Source organism: Nomia melanderi, chromosome 11, assembly GCF_051020985.1.
Source record: "Nomia melanderi isolate GNS246 chromosome 11, iyNomMela1, whole genome shotgun sequence".
In the NCBI taxonomy this organism is placed as follows: Eukaryota; Metazoa; Arthropoda; class Insecta; order Hymenoptera; family Halictidae; genus Nomia; species Nomia melanderi.
The window spans coordinates 7,100,229-7,122,613 of NC_135009.1; the positions used below are offsets into that span (position 1 = coordinate 7,100,229).

Sequence of the window (22,385 nt, forward strand, 5' to 3'; positions counted from 1 at the left end):
AGAGGAATTTATAAAAAAAATTCAGTTATATACAACTTTATGAAAAATATAGACGTCAAGGATTACATTGATGACGAAAAGAATTTGTTGAAATTATATAGAACTAACGAAACATAATTATCAAGGTCTTAATTATTTTATTGAAACTTTATTTATTTATTTATTTATTGTTTAGAACAAACCGCACAAAAAGACATCCAATGTTCTACTTTCACTCGAACAACCGTCTCAAGTTACAGTAATAAAACGAAATTCACGTTAAAACAATTGTGATCCGAAACACCGAAAAATAATTCCGAGAATCTCCGACATGAGATCGGAATCGGAACGATTACGCCGTGGAAAGGCACAATAAACCCGTCGTTCGTACAAATTAATTCGGAACTGAGATGATCCGATCCCGGTAAATCCCGATTTAAACGTGGCGTAGGGTGGAGGCGCGGGATTAGCTGATGCCTCCTGGAGGACCTATTTAACCAACGATTTGAATATTTCACGCGCGGAAATGCGCGAGTTAAGGCGACTTTAAGCCCGACTGTAATTTTCAATTTACGACGAGCTACCCGGTGGCCCGTCGAATATTTAACGAGAGCTGAATTTACAGGGGCGAAGGATAATTCACTGCTCTACCCTCGATCTCTATAAATACGGCACGAAAGTGGACCAACACAGGAACAGGAGAAGCCTTGTTTCGCTAGAGAAAAGGAGAAAAAAAGGTTGAACGGCAAGGGGAAAAAATGAAAGATGGAAGATAGGAGGAACTCGCGAAAGTTTTCTAGCTTCGGGGAAGCGTAATCGATGTTAACCGGCCGTCAACAACGGAACTCGCAGCGCCAGCCCGGCTGCCAATCTGTTTGTTATTAAAATTGGAGAAAAGTTGCGTGAATATTTTGTTTAACTTGTGATTAAAATCGCGGAAGTTCGCGCGGACCTAAGCGATTAGGTTGTACGGGCAATTGCGTTTGATGTTTGATCCTTTGAGTTATCGTGCAACGTTTTTTCAATGAAACTTGTTTGGTTGAAATTAAATTTCTAATTAGAATTGTGATGTAAAAAATTTTAAAGATTCCACAGGGAATTTCTAAGGAATTTTGATAGGAAATTTGATAGGAAATTTGAGAATTTAAAAGAAGATATTTCGTAAAATATGGATTTATTTTTGCGAATTTCGTCGTGACATTGATGAAGTTTGAATGAGAATTCGAAGAACTCTTTTCAGATATTTCCAAATATTAGTGCCGACATAGTTCATTGGTTTACGCATATGATGTTATCAAATTTTCTTATTTCATATTGGAAGGAGCTGATCATATTGACAAACGGATGCTCCGAGTTTAATGAAACTCGAAAATTTGGAACGACATGTTCCAATTACGTTTCATTTTATATTTCATCGGCCGAGCAATGACGATCTGCATAATGCACAATTTCAACCCATCGACTGTCGATATGTTAAGACCAAAGTGGACTCCAGAGGGATGAAAAGCGAGATGAAGCGGATTCAAGCAGATTGAAGAGAATCGAAATGGATCGACGCGGACGGAAGTGTTTAGAAACGGTTCGGAGAGAGTTGGAGAGGTTCTGAGGGGGTCGGAGTACACTGGAACGGTTCGAAAGAGTTCGAGATAGATTGAAGCGGTCTGAAAAACGAGGTTGAAACAGACTGAAGCGGTCCGAGGGGGATTGAAATGGACTGCGATGGGGCGGAGGGGGTTGAGATAATTTAATACGGATTGAAAGAGGTCGAAATTGTCTAACGCGTGTCGCGAGGGGATGAAATAATATAATATGAATGGAAAGATAGTTGAATTTTCTAATATTGATCGAAAGGGGTTGCACTAATCTGATGTGGAACAAAGAGGGTTGAGATAATGCAATGCCAATAGGAAAGGTATTGAAGGAAGTGGATGTGAAATACAAAGGGTTGGAATAATCTAATGTAAATGGAAAAGAGTTGAGACAATGTGATATAAGTCGAAAAGGTATTGAAATAATTTAAAGTAAATTGAAAGAGGTTGAAATAATCTAATATTGATCAAAGAGGGTTGAAATAATAATTTCATGTAAATTTTAAATAATGTAATGTAAATGGAAAAGAGTTGAGACAATGTAATATAAATCGAAAAGGTATTGAAATAATTTAATTTAAAATGAAAGAGGTTGAAATAATCTAATGTTGATCAAAGAGAGTTGAAATAATGTAATATCAATCGAAAAGCTATGAAAATAATTGAATGAGAATGAAGAAACAATTAAATTAATGTAATGTAGATTCAAAACGGTTGAAATTCTGTAAATCTCAATAGATGAAAGTTGAAAATTTCTGATCTCGATATAAAAGAGTTGAAATAGTATAAACATACATAAAGGAAGATTTAATTTATCTGATACATATCAAAGGAAATTAAAATTGTCCACCCTACACCACACTGGCGCACGCTGAAACCGTAACTCACTATCACGATGCTTATCGTCGCTAATTGTTCGTACATGAACACAGATGTTCCAAGATAGAAATGAAAATTACGTGCTCGAAGATAGCGGTTCTCTTATCATCTGTCATCAACCGACTAAATCACAACCACATTTTCTCCTCAGTAATTCAGACATCAACCCTAAAATTGAAATATATTCCATAGCATAACTATTTTACGTAAATCACATTTTCCACTATTTCTCATCATAAAAACATCTTTCTAATTTCACCCTTTAAAAACTGCAATCTGAATTACAACAGGCAGCCTTATCCTAATCTCATCGTTTCAACGGAAACATATTTCTTTGTTCCCTTTTTAATTCCCAGTCGAAGAAGCTGAAATAATTAAGAAGAACTTCTCAAGTATCGAAGCCTGCCTTCGAGGATTCATCGTTCTTTAATTTTAACGAACGCCGAAACGGATGCCCCTCGAGAAACTGGGTCTATCTACCGCTGGATCCCTGGATCCCGTGAATGCAGCGGCAGCGGCTCTCTTACATCACTGAAAAAGAAATCCCCAAAGCTTCGGCTTTCTTACGTGCGCTGCCGCCGGTTATATACTGGCCCCGCCAGTCGGCGCAACGAGTATCAAGCATCAGGTAGATCACAATGGAAGCTGGTAGCTGGCTGATGCGCTCAGCCCGGCCGATATCACGCCGGGGACGCTGTCGGGTCTACAAGATTTATCTTTCGATCTCTGTACCTAATTCCGCTGACAAATTCTGTTGTTCCGCGTGATCCCTCGGCCGACGAATTTCGCGGCTGGTGTCGTATATTTTCAATTTCCTCGAATTTTCGCTATGAACTGCAGGGGGAATTATTCGGTGATACTGTAAGCGCTGTGGAACATGTGGGTTTAGATTATATTTGGAATATTAGTGGCATGACGAGTATTGGCGTTCTGGGAATAATATTGTTATTGGCTTATTATTCTATTGTATCGTTGTGGTATTGTATTATTAGTATTTTCCTTTTAGTTTTGTTGTTTAGAGGTTACTGACATTGTCTTTTCTTTACTTTTGGTAGCATTGAAAAAGAGAAAGTTTATTGGATCATGTTATTGTGTTGTTATATTATTGTAGTATTCTACTATTTTATTATTTTGTTATTTCACTATTTCGCTATTTCACTATTTTACTACTTTACTAATTTTGTATTATATTACTTAGTATGAAACTATTACATTATTACATTAACATTTAAAAATTTCACAATCTGAAATTAGAAATATAAGAGAATTGGCACACTATTCTTCTAATTTTTACAAAAAGTAAAAATCAGTCCTTTTCAATAACCAAGTATATCATTATCTTTCTTACAATGGAATTCATCTTCTCTCATCTCTTTTTCATCATCCTAGTATCTCTGATTTGTTTCTTAATTTCTAAAGAAACTAGAATAATGTAAAAAAAAATATACGAACACTGGAGTTTCATGTTTCCAAAGGTTCATTGATCCTCTATGTGAATAATCACAGCTGTGCCATGTTTTATTGTCCCCATTTGCAATCGAAGATCGGAACGTGTGAGGCTATTAGAGGCTGGAAACGTCGATATTTGTGTCCGGTTATCAGCAGATGGCCGATAGGGGAACGTACGCGGGGAACGGCTTGCGGAATACACAAAGAGGTATTTAGCGTAATGACGATCGGGTATTTGAATTCGATTTAAAATTACCCATTCTCCTTTCTATCCGGCCGTTGTCCGTGCGCGTCTGGAAACCCATATCGTTACGGGTTAAATGAAAGCTTCTTCCGGCTGTGCTACAGATAAGAGAGGGATTTGCATGAAATCCTAGCTTCATGCATCTCTAAATGCAAATATTAGAACTTTGCCAGCTCATAATGTAAATAGGATAAAATACATTCTTTTTAATTTAACAAGTTTATATCGGGTTTACGCAAAAAATATTTGAACACTATCGGCCACAAAGCAGCACATTTCAGCTTATAACACGGCCCATTAATTATTAACACGATTTCCTTTGTGCATCGTTTTGGATCCACGCAGTATAAACTCGAATTTAGCTGTTTCCGACGTTTCTGTGGTTTTATACTAATAAATATCGCAAACATTGTGAATAAATGCACCGAAACACGGCAGATAATTGCCAAATACACTAATGGACACTTCATTTTGTAAATGAAACATAAACCAATGTCATAGTAAACTTTAATACAGTAAAAGTTGTTCTTTATCGTCTTCGATTAAAATATGAGGAATCCTAAAATTAATATAAATCGCGACAAATAAAAAATTGTTAATTTTAACTTAAAATGAATTTCTAAGTTTCAATCATTTTTCCTCGATTGATTTTTCCACATTTCGTCTAATTCATTTTATAATCGTTAATATATTACTGGTTAAATTTCGCGGATAGTTTTGGTTAAAATTTTGGAAGACTTTAACCTAACATTTCAACGCGAAGGATCTCGATAGCAGATGTAATTGCTCTCGCAGGACGCGATACCCGTCAAGAAACCATGGAACTGGAACAGTCGACATTAGGGTAACAGATCTGGACGCAGAAATACCTAAACGCATAAAGCACGATGCAGACAACATTGAAACTATGGAACCAGATACTCGTGCTACGTTTGAAACTCGTTGCTCGAGGTAACCTCAAGACACCCTAGATACCTTGGCAACTCGATACCCCAGAAACCTGTGACAATGATGTTTACCGTGTGGTCTCAGATCAACGTAGACCTTGAAAATTCTTTCTGGGCCACTCCTGGTTTAGTAATATCATGAAAATGAGGAATGGCGAGAGAAAATGGCAACAAAATGAAGAAACGAGAGTGTTGCATCTTGGACCTAGCTAAAGTATCATTTCTTAACCTTTTTTACTGTGTAACGAAATGTAATTTATTTTTGAACACGTTGACTGCCACGAGAATTTCTAGCGTTTTGAATAGCCATACTTATTCTTTAATAACAAAAGCAAATGATATTGAAAATAATTATTAATAATTTACTATTACAGTAGTCATATTACGCTATGATCTAGCTACTTATGTTACTAAATATTTTTATTTAAAATCAAGTTTCTTATTGTAATTGTTCTTCAGTAATTTGGAAGTTATGGTTATCAGCAACCACCGTGGCAGTCAATGTGTTAATGGTATCGAAAAAAGGTGGCACTTTTTTATGCTCTTGCTGCAAAGTGGTAGCCATAATTTACTGAAAATTGAAATTGAACATTTTTCATTTATTTCCATGCGTTGAGAAGCTCTATGTTAGAGAATAAATTAATTAATTAGATTTTCAAGAAGATTCTTTTTAATTCTTTTTATAATTTAGGTTCTATGCTGTGTTATTAGAGAATTCGTGTGTGATGTAGAATATCGTGAGTCCAATATTGTCTGTCATGTCTTCCGTGAAACCATTGAGACCTGTGTTCAACTGAATAGCCCTAATTTCGCCGGTGTTCGGTCTCACATATCTACTAATGTCAATACTCTGTTCTATTGTGTAGATACTATCAAAAGCGTAGCGTGTTATCTGTACGCGACAACGTGTGTTCAATTGTACGTGTACTCAAGTGTTGTGGGTTTTTCTATGTTCAAGGGCTTTATTTCTAATTGGTGAAACAGAAGATAGAAAAGATTTTGTTTAAAACATTGACAGGTATATATTGATGAAATATAGAAGAAAATATGAAAGAACAACAGAATCATAAATAAATGAAAAAGTTTGCAATCATAACTTCGCTTTTAGCAGTAGATATTTCAATAGTATATATTAATCACTAAGTAATACGGGCAAAGTAAAGTTTACTAGTCACTAAGTACTATTTAATACTACTAGTACCTAATAATCACATCAGACATTCTACTAGTATTTCAAGCCAAATTGAAAGATCCCCTAAAGAGCTAGATAAAGAACTTGCAAAAAAATGGAAGTAAAACGAGAAAACAAGTTGAAAGTTCAATTCTACCTATCAAACATTGTCAACGTCCACCAGCAGTTTCTCAATGCTTCCAATCACAGGTTCCAGAAACAAACGCCAGGAACGCGATTATACTAGGCCCTTCGAACAAAATCACGCGACCCAAATACTATTCATCGTGCATCCAACGTAAACCGTGCGGGCGTCCCGCAAAACTCGACCAATCAACAGAGCAGGTTAATATCACGCGGGCGCAGCTCGTGCGCCGTGTGGAGTTGCATCCCTAATGAACGCACCGGGACCCGATACACGTACCACGCCTTCGTGTACACTGGTTCACGCGAGCCAAAGATTTAATATTCTGCCGCGGGAACGTCATTAAGGGACGCGTAACATCGGCGCGCGACGCTTACATACCGAGCCAGCGATTTAACCCTCGCAGCATTAAAGAAGATTACTCTGCACCCATTATGTTATATTTTCTTAATAATTTGATAAACGACCTGTGTGAAATTCAGAAAAATTTTATTATTGCTCAATCCCTTGTTCCATAATTGCCTGTGCAATTGGAAGGGTTAGTATGTAATGGTAAAAATTTGAAGCTTGAAACTTCAAACTTGAAACCGCAGCTTGGTACTTGAAACTGAGAATTAGTAGTTGGGAACTTGAAGCTTAGAACTTGCAGCTTGGAACTTGGAATTTGAAGCTTGGAGCTTGGAGCTTGGAGCTTGGAGATTGAAACTTGGTGCTTCACACTTGGAACCTGCAGCTTAGTGCTTAGTGCTTAGTGCTTAGTGCTTAGTGCTTAGAACTTAGAACTTAGAACATAGAACTTAAAGTCTAGATCTTGGAGATCAGAACTTAGAACTTAGAGCTTAGAGTTTAGAGATTAGAACTTAGAGCTTAGAGTTTAGAGATTAGAGATTAGAACTTAGAGCTTAGAGATTAGAGATTGGGACTTATAACTTAGAGTTTAGAGTTTAGAGTTTAGAGTTTAGAGTTTAGAGTTTAGAGATTAGAAATTAGAACTTAGAACTTAGATCTTAGATACTGGAGCTTGGAGCTTGGAACTCAGTGCTTGGTACTCGGTGTTTGGAACTTAAAACTTGGAAGTTGAAAGTTAAAACATGAAACTTGAAACTTGAAACTTAAAATTAACAATGATTAATTTTGACAAATTACTTACACTACAACAATACTCCAATCAACTTCCATTTGATTATGCACAAAAGCAAATAACTTTCTCGAACAATTTCTCAAGAAATTTTCCTCATCTTCTTGATCAATTGCAAAAGAAGAAAACCAAGAATGGGTCATTATGACCCATTTGCTAGGTCCAGCGTTAATAAGCAGCCGCAGCGCAGTTTAATAAGCCGCCTCAGACGCGACGGGATGCGACGCGACGCGTTCTCGTGATTTCCCTTGGCTTTGTGTGGCCGGCGACGACGCCGTGGCCTGCGGCACCGACGTCGACGACGTCGGGACGCGTCATTGTCCGACTACGGCGCAATATTCGACGGCAGATAAACGGTAATGACGTTACACGCCAAACTCGCGAACCGGGGAACGCCTCGCTGATAATAGCGCCGCGGTTCTTCTTCTTCGACGCGACGGAGCTCCTCCAGTTCCGCGAACTTTCCGCTCTCAACCCACGCTCGCCCGCATATCCGGTAATTGCGTTGCGAAATGCGTCGCGCGCGTATCGATTCGACGTTTGAAACGGCGGGGCGAGGGGGACGGGATCGTGGGAGACGATTCGATTATCGACACGCACGTCCTTCCGAGGAACCCGTTGGCTGTCGACGCGAATCCTGGATTCGACGGAAACGTTTTCAGAGCATTCAATAAAATATAAGTTGTAACGAAAGAATATAATGAAATGTAATAAAATGTAATGAAAAAGTGCAATAAAATGTAATCAAATGTAATACAAAAGGGCGATGAAAGGTAATAAAATGTAATGAAAATAGGAACAGTGAGATGTAATAAAATGTAATAGAAAAAGACAGTGAAATGTAATAAAATATAATGCAAGGGCAGAATAAAATATAATTTATTACAATTAAATAATCGATGTTTAAACAGGTTTAAAACTGGATTGTACTCAACTTCTCAGGATTGTGGTACGTCAACTTTACAAGATGGCGTTCGAAATTGAGAACACGCGATCCATAAATTCTTCCCGCGCTAAATTCGCGAGATATCGTTAGCAACTGTGACTATCGATTGCCATTCTTAAAATAGTGTCTCAATACAGATAATAAATCAATAATTAAACGAACAAGTCTCCTGGAAACGCGTCATTGTCTTCGACACTGCAGCAGATTGAAATCCAATACTCTAGTCCCTTGAATTAAGAGAATAATTTAACCACTTTTCAAAATGATGAAACACTAGCAGATTACTCGGAAGATAATCTATTTAAAATTGAAATATGAGAATTCAGTTCTAAATGTTGTTTAATACTCCCCGTAGAAGCCTCGGTTCACCAAAAACACTGCATCATGATTATGACCATGAGGCGTTTATATTGAAAATTACTTAAATCAATTTTCCAAAACACCCGAGTAAATGGTCACAACCGTTACAAATCTACATCACTTTTTCTAAACATGTCTTTCTCAATTAAGTGAATCTCTTCAGGCGCGAATTGTTTTTGAGAACAGACAAAGATGATTCTAGTTTCCGTTCAACTGCAGTTTATTTTATTCCAACTGATACGAATTAAACAATACGAAGACGGACGGAGGCCGTTATCAAAAACATACGAAAAGAAGTAAATATCCATTCAATGGATAATAACCCTTTGCGGACGAGACCGCAATTGTTATATTACCATTAATTTATATTAAAACTACACTGTAGCAAAACTGTTCACACAGAATTGATGTGTCTGGGATTTTAGTAGTCTACTGATACAAACTCGCGCTGAACAATAGATAACACGCAGCTATTTGCCACGTTACCACAAAGGGTCAATATTAACCTAAACTCAAATGTACACGTACATACTGGAGGTCCCACGTTAACCAATCTGACCATAGGTTCAAAAGTAAAGAGAGGCAAAGGGACTCTTCCACTACAATGTTCACTTTTGAATCAAAGCTCGACTTGGCTAACGCGGGACCTGCACAGTACTCTCCAGCTGAGAAGTGTTGGCGGTTATTCCCCGCGGCAAGAAGTCAGGGAAGCAAGGAGACTCTTCCACTCACGATGTTTCGGCTGCCTCGGTTTTCGACGCATAATCATCGTTGGTTCGCAGCAATAACACAGGACGGAAGCGAGCCCGAATAGGAGTGAGACGTAACGATAGAGAATGATGCTGACCGCACTACGAACTTTGATCTCTATCCTTACGTTTCCCTCTCGATTTTATACTGTTATTGCCGCACACTAATCATGACTATGCGTCGAAACCTGAGGCGGCGCAAACATCGTAAATGGAAGAGTCCGCTTGCCTCCCTGACTTCTCGCCACGAGAAGCAACCACCAATAGTTCTCAGCCGGAGAGTATATGCCAGTATCCTTGAAGAGATTAACCTTTTGCACTCGATTTATTTTCAATGTTGTTGAGTGTAAACTTGTATTCATTTCAGGGAAATGAATTAAAGTAATTTACAGCGGTAGAATTCAATGTTTTATATTAATTTTATTTATTTATTATTATAATAATATTTAACTTTTATAATTTTTTAAAGTGTGGTACTTTTTCAAACAATTTCAAAAATCGTGTAGCAAATTTGCGTTGTCATCTCCAGCATGGCATACGAGTGCAGAGGGTCAATCCACTTTAAAACACTAAACTAAAATAAATAAACAATCCGCAGGAAGGTCTAAAAGTAATTCCAAAAAGCTTCACCTCTTAGAGGCCTAATCAAACATCGTCCTCCAGAACCAAGCATCCCCAAGAACCGCCAACAACGCGCGGGCCGCTGTATCTCGTTCGAATTCGTTCATTATTTACGAGCTCCCGTTGTTCGTTTCCCGTCCGTCACGAAGAGGATCGGCCGCGCGCGACCCGCGTGACATTCAATTTCCACCTCGTCTCGGAAAATGGGATTCCCCCGGATTCAGCGCGATCCGCGCGGAAAACACGCCTCGTTTCAACCGGCACGGCGGCTGCAGCGGTTTCGATCCGTCGTCCGCGATCGACGGGACGATCCGAACTCGCGGGTATCCATCACGCGCGTTTTCCCGCGGATCCGACGCGAGGCGCTCTGTTTTTTTTCATTTACACCGTCAACAGCTGTCGCCGAGATTTTCGGGGCCGGGATCAATCCGCTCCCAGCGGATTTTCGATCGCGCGCGTATTTCGCGCTGATCCCGCACGCGGAGAAGTTCGATGTCGATGATGGCGCGGATTGAGAGCTCGTGTCCCCGTGTTTCGAGCTGGCTGACTTCGTTAACGCGACGAAACTCGCGGATTGAATAATTGCGCCGGGTATAATTGGTGGCCGGGCATTGATATTTGCGGGCTACGAAACGATATTCTTTGATTCGATTGCGATTGCTAAAATTGGTGGCACGGTGGTTTTTAGTGTACGTTTGGGGCACCACCAGGATGTCAGTGAACAAAACTGTTAAAGGCAAGACTCAAATTCCTAAGTCTCCTAAATTATAAGAGTTTTTGGAAGTAGGAGATTGAATCAAGTTTGCAAAAGATATCGGCGATATCTCGAAAACCGCGAAACGCACGCCGAAATGAGACGCGTTCCTAGATTTAAAGCGAGAAGTGTCGAGAATTAAAAAACCATTAAAGATAAAACTCAATTTTCGGAACCCCCTGAATGAAAGGACTCCCGCCAACTGGAAAATTGAATGAAACTCGCGAGAAGTATCGACGGTAGCTCAAAAACCGCGGAAGACGAGAGCAAAATGTTGGGTCCGAAACGGACGGACCGTAATTTGAAGCAAGAAACATCGAAAATTGAAGAACCTCTTGAAAAAGGAACCAATCCCCGAGTCCCTTAAATCAAAAAACTCCCAGGAACCGAAAGATTGAATGAAACTCGCGAGAAATATCGACGATGCTTCCGAAACCGCGAAAAACAAAAGTGAGACGCGTCGGATCTCGAGACAGGTTTTCCAGCTTTCAGGGCAGGAAACTCCGAGTGAAAAGTTCTTGCTTCCCCCGATGCAGATCCACCGACGTATGGACAGTCGGGAAGAAACACTTCGGTGGTGAAAACTCACTAGGTGGAAGGGGGAAAGTTCAGCGAAATTCTTTTTTACCGCGGTGGAACAGTCGAAAGATCGCGGGACGCAGGATTGCACTTTGCGCTGCGGTGCAACGTCGGCTGGCTGACATTTTCCAACCCTTTCCCCATTGCTTCTTTGACATTCTGTATTTTAAACGGTGACCTTTACCCCTGTGCATGCTTAATGTCCTTGTTTTTTCGTTTTCTTCACCCTTCGCGGTTCTGGCACTAAGAGAAACGTCGAACTGATTCCTTTTTAGCGCAAACTCGACACATTTCTGGTGAATAACTAAATATTTTGGATTTTGTATGTACTTTATAGCTCTGCGATGCTTTTGTAGATTAAACTCTTTGGACTTGAAGGTTTTTTCTTATATAGTTATGCCTTCACCATAAATACTGCTATGTTTTGAACTGCTTAATGTTAAAAGTTATATTTACGGGCACGAGAATCCGAAAGGAATATTAGAATATTGATTCCTTGAAATAGATTAGATTATTATTAATATTATGTTTATGTATTTGATTTGTTTTTATAATATTTAAATGAATTATTAATATCTTGAGATTCTGGAGTACGATTCAGGTATTATGTAGAAAGAAAAGAATTTGTTACTGTTTTAAGTAGTATAAATTATATAATTTAAAGATTTCCCTTGAAGTTAAGCAAGATTTAACTGTAAATAGATCATAGGCGAATTGAACATATTTAGCAGAAGTAGGCGGTTACTAAACACAAATAGCAAGAAAATGTCTGGCAAAATATGCTAATATAACGTTGTTTAATAGTTATTTACTTGGCGACTTGGTTGGCGGCCTTCAATGCGCGCGGTATAAATAAAGGAGGGTTGCCTATCGTTGATCTTTTTGTCGCTAATGTTAGACTGTTGTTCGATATTCCGTTTTCCCTTCTTTTTGCTGGCGTCGTCCGGTCAAGTTCATTTTGACACGGAATAGAGCCGTTATTTACCAGATAAATAATGTATTATTACTTGCTTATAATTAATCAATGAACTCGGGTTAACTTCAATACGTGATATGATATCTCCATAATACTCTATCGTTTAATTGCAACAAATTCGTTTAAGAACAAACGAAACAGCCAAAATAGACAAAATAACGAGGAAAACAGTAATTTTACAATCTTTGTACCATCTTGTACTAATTTGCAGTAGAAAATCCATTTCGGTAATGCCATATTTAATTAAAAATATGTACTTAACTCTAACAAAATAAAATTCGAATTTATATGTCTTATTTATTATTTCCAGAAAACAATTTTATTATTGTATTGGTTTATGAAAGACTACATTCTGTTTATGACACGAAATAATTGTATTAAATAATAATATTAAATAATAATACCAAATATAATATTAAATATAAATAATTAAACAATAATACTAATTATAATACTAAATAATAAAGAATAATACTAAATAATAGTAAATACAAAAACATCAAAAACTTTCCCAGCATAATTTTCTGTAAATTCCACGTTCAACCGAGATATAAAGCGATTCAACATTTTCGCTCCGGCGCAGCGTGTCTCCATTTCTACGTGGCAAATTAACACGTTGTCGGCATTGTTCGTGCGATTAATTAGCACTCAACGTCGTGATTGACTCGTGTGACGAATTAAAGAAGCCACCGTAATGAAACGTTGCGTTGCCGCGGGCTCCCGTCGCGTTCGCAAATGAACTCACGTCTGCGAGACAAATAACGGGGCGGAGAGCGCGAATAAAAATGGCCGAGGTATGCAAAGTACGGTTTAATGTTTCACGGTATCGTAATTTCGCGAGCCGCGCCGCTGAATTTCGCTTGTGTAATGAACAATTCTATTTGAACCACGGTTAACCCTGCCACGGTCCTCGGGTTATCTGCATACATGAAATATTATTGAAAAACTAGCAGTACACTAATAACGATTTTTTTATGGTCTTCTGAAACTGAAAAGATTTTTGAAAAGACCAAGGAATGTGATTAAATTTAGAGAAATTAAAGAAACAATAAGTACGGTACTGAATGAAAAAAGAATCAGAAGGTTAAGAAAAAACCTGGAAAATTCAATGAAACGACTTTTATTCAGAGTTTTACAGAGAAATATCAAGTAGGTTAGATCTGCATTAACTTTTATACTAGATCTTCTGAGAACTGTTCCTCAAACCAACTTAAACAATTTCGAATGAAAATTTCGAATGAAAAATTCAAACCAAACATTCAAGTGAAAGTTTCAAATGGAAATTTAAATTTCTAACTCACCTTTAAATTCTCAATCTCATAACAACATTTCAATTTCCAATATACCCTTAAAACCCCACTTTCAAATCGACATCCCAATTTCCAATATACCCTTAAAGTCCCACTCTCAAATCAACATTCCACTTTCCAATTTACCCAAAAAGTCTCGTTCTGAAAATCCTTACCTTCCCAAGAAACTCAAATCTGTCTCACAAACATATCTTCCTCATCCCCTCCGCGGCCCATCGCATCCTCCTTCCATTCCATCCTCAACTCTCTTCAAGTTCCATTCGCAACAGCCTGTTCGTGTTATCTATTGACAGGACGCGGCCGAATTCCCGATTGAGCGGTGGTTTCTTCGTGCCGCAAAATTTACCGTGTCCATTAAAGAGGCCGCAGCTACCCGTGATCGCGGAGCATCAAGGGAACCATGGGTATTAAGGTCGGACGTTAAAAGCGGCGCGAAAAAGGCCTCGGACCGATCCGTTGCCTACGTAGCCGAGCTGCGAGAGGCTTTCGCCTGATAATACATGAAATACGGAACTCCTCGATAAGTCGAGGTTTATTTAGAAGGTATCGGGAAAAATAATGGCCGCCCCGGAGGGCCTGTGAACAGTTTGATACGACTTAGCCCACCGGCTTGACAGCTGATAGATATTGGAGGAGAGCTTATCGTTGACCTGCTCCACTTAGTTATCTATTGTACATCGCTTCGGTCGCCGCCGGTCGAAAAGTTCGATCGACCGGGCCCGTTGCGTGCGAATCGTTCACACTAGAATTCCGAGCGATTAATTCCACCTTTTTTCGGTACTACCGAAGTTGAGTGTCGAAATATTTGATCAGTTATTCACCGGTAAAATTGTATCGGGCGTTTTTACTGTCGGGTAGAAATTTTGTAACTTTTTTTAGTGTTTTTATTAGTCGTATTACATTTTTTATGGTTTGATGTGTTCATAGTTTTAGGGTTGTTTGAGAGAAGTATACAATTGTGTCGAATTTTTCCATTTTCTGGTGGAAATTTGGTTACTTTTATATTATTTCTATTATTTCTACTACTTTTCTTAGTTTTTAGTTATAATTAATAGAAGTTACTGGGTTGATTAGATTGTAATTTCTTTCTTATAGGATGATTAAATTTTGTTACTTTCAATTTATGAGAACTACATCGTGGTCTTTATTGCATCGATAACGAAATGAGTCAACAAAGAATATTCGTTTGATTGAGATCACTGAATAACGCTAAAACTCAATTAATAGCATTCATAATTCTTTCGATTGATACTATTCATTTATCAAATATATTCACTAAATATTTATTGAACTTTCTCTATCCATTTATTTTTTATGAATACGTGTTCGTCGAGTTTAACACTCTGCTTAACACTAGAAATACCGAACATTTATTAGGGTTGATATCTATTCCTTGTAAATATTGTAACAGCAAATTTCTTCAGATATTTGTTATAGTATTATAGTTAGAAGAGACTCTTTAATTTCAAAATCATTTCGGATTGCGAATACTTTTAAAATATCGATAACTGGAAAATAAGAGAACTAAATTATTTTGAAGGGTACGGTAGTTCTAGTGTTATACACCCTCTACATTTGCTATATTCGATTTCTCTCCATTCGACGGACAAGCATGATTATTTACGAGAGGGCAGGGTTGCACAAAAATTATGATATTTTCAATATTGAACCACGCGAGCCCCACTCAACCGGGGAATAATTTATTGTGGCAACTTCGATTCGACCGGAACGATCAATCTTCAGCCGGCAACCGAGTCGCGTTTGAAATATTCCGCGGCTCGCCCATGGAACTGTTGAAGTTCCTGAGTTATGGCGGTTCGTTTGGTTAATTTATACTCGGCCCGGATGATTAAATAAGTGTTCCACAGCTTTCTTTGATTTTTCCTGGGATTTCCGTTGGTTAATCTCTTTCGCTTGTAGTAACATTTGAAACTTCGCGAAAGTTTCTGGTTGGGTTTAATAAAAATTCACGCCACTCGCTGCATACTCTTCGAAGTGAAATTATTTGACTATTATCGGTGTTTTAGTTTCAAAGTAAATGTGTACCAGCAATAAACAGTGATTTTCTAGCCTTCCCACGAAACGCTGATTGAGAAGTTAATTTATAAAGTATAGTTGAAAAGAACACTGTACAGTGAAGGATTAAGAAAGAATTTTATTACTGAGGTATATTGTACTCTATGTTTATCTTCGGAAAATTCGAAAAAGTATAGTTAGAATCAAAGTTAGGATTAAAGTATATATTAAGTAATATTTAATAATAATGATAATGATAAATTAGGATGAAAATATGCTAAGCAATGCATATTGAATTACAAAGATGGTTTCAAAGAAGACCTCAAAGATTAACATCGTTACGAATTAAAAAGAAATTTTTTAAGTCTATCGTTTAAAGTACAAAATTAATATTTATGCGTTTTCTTAATTTCAAAATTAAAATTTTAAAGTAAATTAAGACATAATTTTGAACTTTCATTTTAGAACAGTCGAACGTTCAATGACTAATATGTAATCATTATAAAAATTGTTACAATAGATTTTTCTTCTTTATATATTGATTAAAGTATTGAAGTGAAACTGAAATTTTGACGGGCGCGGTTGTTCCAGTGTTAAATGAACATTTTTTGAATTTACGGTTATATCCCGTGGGTTTTCCATTAGATGATTTATAAGACACTGCTTATGTGATGACCTGATATTTCGAATGTTGCTGTCACGTAACATTTAATTACGAGAATTCACGCAGTAATAGAGAACAAAGCTGCGCGATTATTTCGCCGCGATTGTCCGGCTTGTACCGAGCAACGTTGAACCGTTACCATTTTCGGTGAGGCGGCTCGTCCCACATTCGTTGCGTTTAATATTTATAATCGTGACTCTTCGATCCCGGCGAACGGAATTGTTTTAATTCCAACGGGCACGGTCCGTTCGTTCCGATACAATTAATTTTCGGCATTAAACGCGGAATCCTCACTGGTAACACATGACCGCTCGTCAATTCTTGATGTTTTATGAATAAAGTGGGGACCACGGGATTTTCGAGCGGAAAATTCACGATGATTTATTTCGGAAAGTATTCTTGTGGAACGTGATGTCTGGTGAAGGCATGCGGAGGATGTTGAAGTTGTGTACTGATAACCGGGCGTGATCCATCATTCTTTCAAGCTTGGAATTTTCATCGATTTGTATAACAAATTCTTTCTCTTTTTAGGTGAGCTTTCTCTATAGTTTCGTACTTTCAGCAAGTTTCGTTGCATAGATAGTGTCGCTGTTGTCAATAGAAACAGTGAATCATATACAGGCGCATTCGGTTATTTAAAAGAAAATTTTATTTCACGTTTTACTTATTTTTGTTCGAGCGGCAAAGCCAAATTATTTCGTTAATTAATTATAATTATCAAGACGCAAAGGTATACAGTACGTTAGTAATCGGATTTTAATGCATTTATCAGAAATTCGAATATATAAAATTGCATAAAATATCTGAAGTGTAGTGTCTTTTATAATATTTCTCTAAAAATGTCATTTCCTACCACTATTCTACTTTTCTAACTATACTGTCACATTCTGAAACTTGCATAAAGTCTTGCAACCTGGTAATAATGTTAACCCCTTGCCCTAGAATAACAATGAAAAAATTAACCCAACCAAAATCAAAATCGAAATGTTGCCATTTCCAACACTACACCCTCGCAATAAATTTACTTATAACATACATACAACACATTTGCAATAAATGAAATCCTCCTAATTTCTTACAAATTATACTGAAATTAGTTAGTCTCAAAAGAAATCATACAACAAGGGGCTAAATCCACCAGAAGCTTTTAATGCAGAGCATCGAGCCAATAAGGTGAACGTAACTCAACGAAACTGCCGGAAACTGTCGCACGAACGGAACCGAAAAATTCCGGGACGCGAAAAACAGGGTCGACGAAGCTTCCCCGGGGAAACTCCTACGTCATGGCCGTTCAAGGGTTCTTGCGAGAGGCCGGCCGGCCCTTCGCCGCGGCGTATGAGATTCACGTCACGTCCGCTCGCTTGATTGCTTTCCCGATCCCGTTAGGCGGCGAAGAAGAAAAATAGAAGACGGAGAAAAGACGGCGAGAAGGGATTATTTTAAATTCTGCCCCACCCCCGCTATTAAATAAAGGCCGCGGGCGGAATGCGGCGCGCGGATCTTCCGCGAATAAATCTCGCGGGGCCTGCTGTTCGCGCATTTCGAATATTCCCAGGAAAAACCAGAGAATATTTTTTCCTGCGTTTTCCATGGGTAAGGGAACGAAGTTGGGTGTACAGAGAAATTCGATTCACGAATGTGAACCATTCGAGACAGATGCACGGAGTTTAAGTGAACCGAGATGATTTCGATGCTTCGTGAACGGGCAAGCGTGATTTCATTGGGCGTTGATGTAGGTACTTAATGTCTTTTTTAACACTGAAACTACTGAGCAGTTAAAGTGATTTTTGTAAATTTCTCTATAGAAACTCTAATAGTGTATCTATCGAGACCTCGATCGATTTGTAGTTCGGTTTTCGCATTGCCAAATCAAATTTTTTAATAATTTTTCAGTGAAAGGTTTGTTATTTTTTTAATAATTAGAACAAGAAGACATCAAGAATGGGTCATTTTGACCAATCTGGTAGTTTTAATGTTAATAGGTTAACCGCTACTCAGTCTGATCGGAGTATTTCGGTATCTTCTGCTAGCGAAGACACTCTCGAAAATTTTCTGTGATCGATGCTGCTTACATTGATTGGACACTTTTTTTAATATTAGAAAAATAATAAATTATTCTTACAATTAAATTAAGGTATTAAGTACTCCATTGTAATATTACTTTGAGATAGTTTCTTTTACTGGTTTTTAGTTTGGTTTGTTGTAATGGTAAATACCTGTCTTTAGATGTATTATTGGCATTAGGTATGCATGGTATGTTATCTGCAAGGCAAATGTAGTTGCTGATACGGTGACAGAGAATGTAACTATAATTTGAGGCTAAGTTATGATTCACTTGTGAGTAACTTATAATTAAGTTTACTTAATACTGGATATGACTATACTTCACATTAACTTATTAAGAATACTGGCACATACGAGTACGTTTGATTGTAGTTCAACGTTAAAGTTCATGAAATAGACACTTTATTTTCGTATAATTTCCATAACTGTCTTCGTCAGTCTTCGTATTATTAAGTTTCTATCGATAAAAAATGAACTGACATTCAAATAAAAATTATGATCTTTATCCGTTCTACGAAAAGATTCGGCCCTCAAGTGGTTAAGATCAACTTTTAATTCTATTTTACCTAGTACAGAAATATAATTACTAACACGTCAATACGAAGAGGGAAGAAATAAGAGAAAAGAATATACCGTGAAAAAAAGTCGAGAACTGCGCGCAGTGTCTTATTCCAGTCTCGCCGGGTGAAATTCTCGGCGGCTAGAGAAAAGAAAGAACAAGTGCAAAGAACGAGACGTACCCAGGTCCATGAGATGTTCCTTGCCGAAGTGTCGCGCAGCGTGAACATGAAGAAGCCCGAAAGCGAGCTGCATTCCGGTGGTGAGCAACAGGGCGAGGAACCCGGCTGCGCAGACTAGCCACCCCCAGCCGCCGTCTGGGTAGAAATGCGTCCGCGTGCCGACATCGTCTATGTCTGAACGGAAAGGTTGCCGTCTTTACGATTCCTTGTTATCCCTTTCAGTGCTGTGGGCGCATATATGCGTCCAGCGATAGTCATTGCTGTGGACTGTGAGCGCATATACGCGTTTTTCGATCTTTTCAATCTCACACGTGCGGTAGCGGCAATTATAAGTGTATGTGATTAACTCTCGCATGCCACATGCAGGGTCATTTTGAGACAATTGTATATAGTATAAGATGTGAGGTTTTTACAACATTTATACAGGGTGTCTCGCGACTCGTGATCAACCAATTAGGAGGTCATTCTACATGTAAAAATGAGTCGACAAAAATAGGATAAAATTTTTTTCGGCGAGTCTTAGTTTTCGAGAAAATCGAAGTCGAAAATCTACTCGGTACATGTCGACTTTGTGCATCTCACTATACACACTTGTTTTGATACTTTTTATACATTTATACGTTTTGATACATTTTTACACATAGAATGACCTAATTGATTGACCATGAGTCGCGGGACACCCTGTATATCATAATCTCGTACAACAAATACTTTATGTATTAATTGCTTTTATTTGTAAGAAATATTACATTTAATTGTAATGTAATATATATATATATATTTAATGTATATATATGTATATATAATGTATATACATATATATGTAAACATATTTGCAATATTTTGAGCAAATATTTTCCTGTGGTCACCGCGAATAAGAAATTTTTACTATGGATCACTTTGACCCTGCATTCCTCTGCCACGTGAGTGTCGAAGCATGCGTCTTCCAAGACTTAATATACGCATTTCTTAGCGTTATTCAATTTTATGAAACCGAGGAATTACAATTACAATTTAATTACAACTTAAATAATTGTATGAATTGGAATAATCCATCAATCTTCAAATGAACAACCATACACTTTTAAATATACTTATATTATTGATCCAGATATTTTGTTAATACGATTTAAAAAAAGCGATCCATTTTATCCTACTTTCCCTTACGACACATACTTCAACGCTGGCACCACGCGAGCAAGTTCGTTGAACAAGAATATACATTCAGACTTCAGGAAAAAGTGGTTTTCTGATGTTATTGGGTTGTAAAATGAATCACCTTGTTCGTATTTGGTAAATAAATAATTTCGTTTGTGCTTGATATCTCTTTTTTTTTGTTACGGATTTTATGAAACTGTGCAGTAGTTCGTAATGGAAACATGAAACTAAAGTTAATAATATTTAGAGATCTAGTTCTACTGTTAATAAGAAGATTTATTATATTTATATTAGATTGTACGATCCAATATTTTCTGGATTGAGAGTAGCACTTTTGCTGATCAAAGTAACTTTACCGGCTCGAGGAAATGCCGGCACGCATCGCGGGAAAGTCGACAGGTTCCCGAGCATCCAGTTATTGTTGTCAGCGATGCTGCCTTCGGAATCCAGGTAACGCACCCGAGGATCTGAAACGATCGAATGTTAGTATATTGGAAACATTGTTCCGCTTTATTGCAAGATGTTTTAATGTATCGTTCAATTGTCTGTTCTATATTATCACAGAATTTTAAATATAATAATATGTTGAAATATTAAAATATTAAAGTATTAAAATATTGAAAATTGAAATGTTGAAATATTAAGATATTGAAATATTGAAATATTGAAATATTGAAATATTGAAATATTGAAATATTGAAATATTGAAATATTGAAATATTGAAATATTGAAATATTGAAATATTGAAATATTGAAATATTGAAATATTGAAATATTGAAATATTGAAATATTGAAATATTGAAATATTGAAATATTGAAATATTGAAATATTGAAATATTGAAATATTGAAATATTGAAATATTGAAATATTGAAATATTGAAATATTGAAATATTGAAATATTGAAATATTGAAATATTGAAATATTGAAATATTGAAATATTGAAATATTGAAATATTGAAATATTGAAATATTGAAATATTGAAATATTGAAATATTGAAATATTGAAATATTGAAATATTGAAATATTGAAATATTGAAATATTAAGATATTGAAATATTGAAATTTTGAAATATTATATAATCACAAATATATTTATTATATTATATAAAGTATATTAAAATAAAATAAAATGTTAAATTAAAAATCCATTTTCTATCCTTTGTTTCCTATAAATTTATAAATAAAAAATTTCAACGTTTTGACAAATGTTCAAAGGTATATCAATCTAACTACCAATGCTCAGATTTTCAGCAGCTAACATTTAACACTAAATTTACGGACCCTGTCAATTTAGACGGACATTGAATTCTTTAAACATTATTTCGTAACAATTTATGTCGATTTTGATTGACACAAGTATATATACGAATGCACATTATAATTCTCTATTCTTCAAACTCTAATTTTCACGAATTATATGAACAAACATGTACTCTTCGTAGAATAAATGTCCACAAATTTAGTGTTAATCATCCACGAATGAATTGCCGAAATGAAAAAAAGTAGTCGTCGAGATTAATCAGTCCACAGTTAACCAAACAATATCCTAGCAAATGTTTTCCTCGCTTAAATGCAAATCAGGCCCAGCCCGTGGATTAACCCTGGGATTATGTTCTCCTGTTTTTGCGTAATTCAGCGATATATTCGCGGGACTTAATTACGCCGAGGGAAACACGCTAACAGACGCGATCAATGAATTTATGTCGCGGTCTGTTTTCGAGCGTGGTTAAGTCCTGCGATACCCGTAAATACTGTTTACCATGAATCAGCATTATTAGGGGCGGACCTCAGACTTCGCTGCCTTTATCGGGACACTAATGACGAAAAAGTGTTCCTTGCAATCTGCAACTTCTGTTTCATTTGACCTTATTGCTTGAACATCCGTCCGATGGTATACTT

General features: G+C 37.0%; 1 protein-coding gene across 4 annotated transcripts in view; it reads right to left on the reverse strand.

The window, feature by feature from the left end:
* LOC116428851 (monocarboxylate transporter 10) overlaps nucleotides 1-22,385 on the reverse strand; it is a 189,355-nt gene that overhangs the window by 65,963 nt on the left and 101,007 nt on the right. For all 4 annotated transcript variants that reach the window (XM_031981010.2, XM_031981011.2, XM_031981008.2 and 1 more), the window contains 2 exons: nucleotides 20,835-20,945; nucleotides 19,321-19,494 (listed from right to left, as the gene is read on the reverse strand). In XM_031981010.2, coding sequence (XP_031836870.2) covers nucleotides 19,321-19,494; nucleotides 20,835-20,945 — 285 coding nt within the window. The remainder of the gene's footprint in view (nucleotides 1-19,320; nucleotides 19,495-20,834; nucleotides 20,946-22,385) is intronic.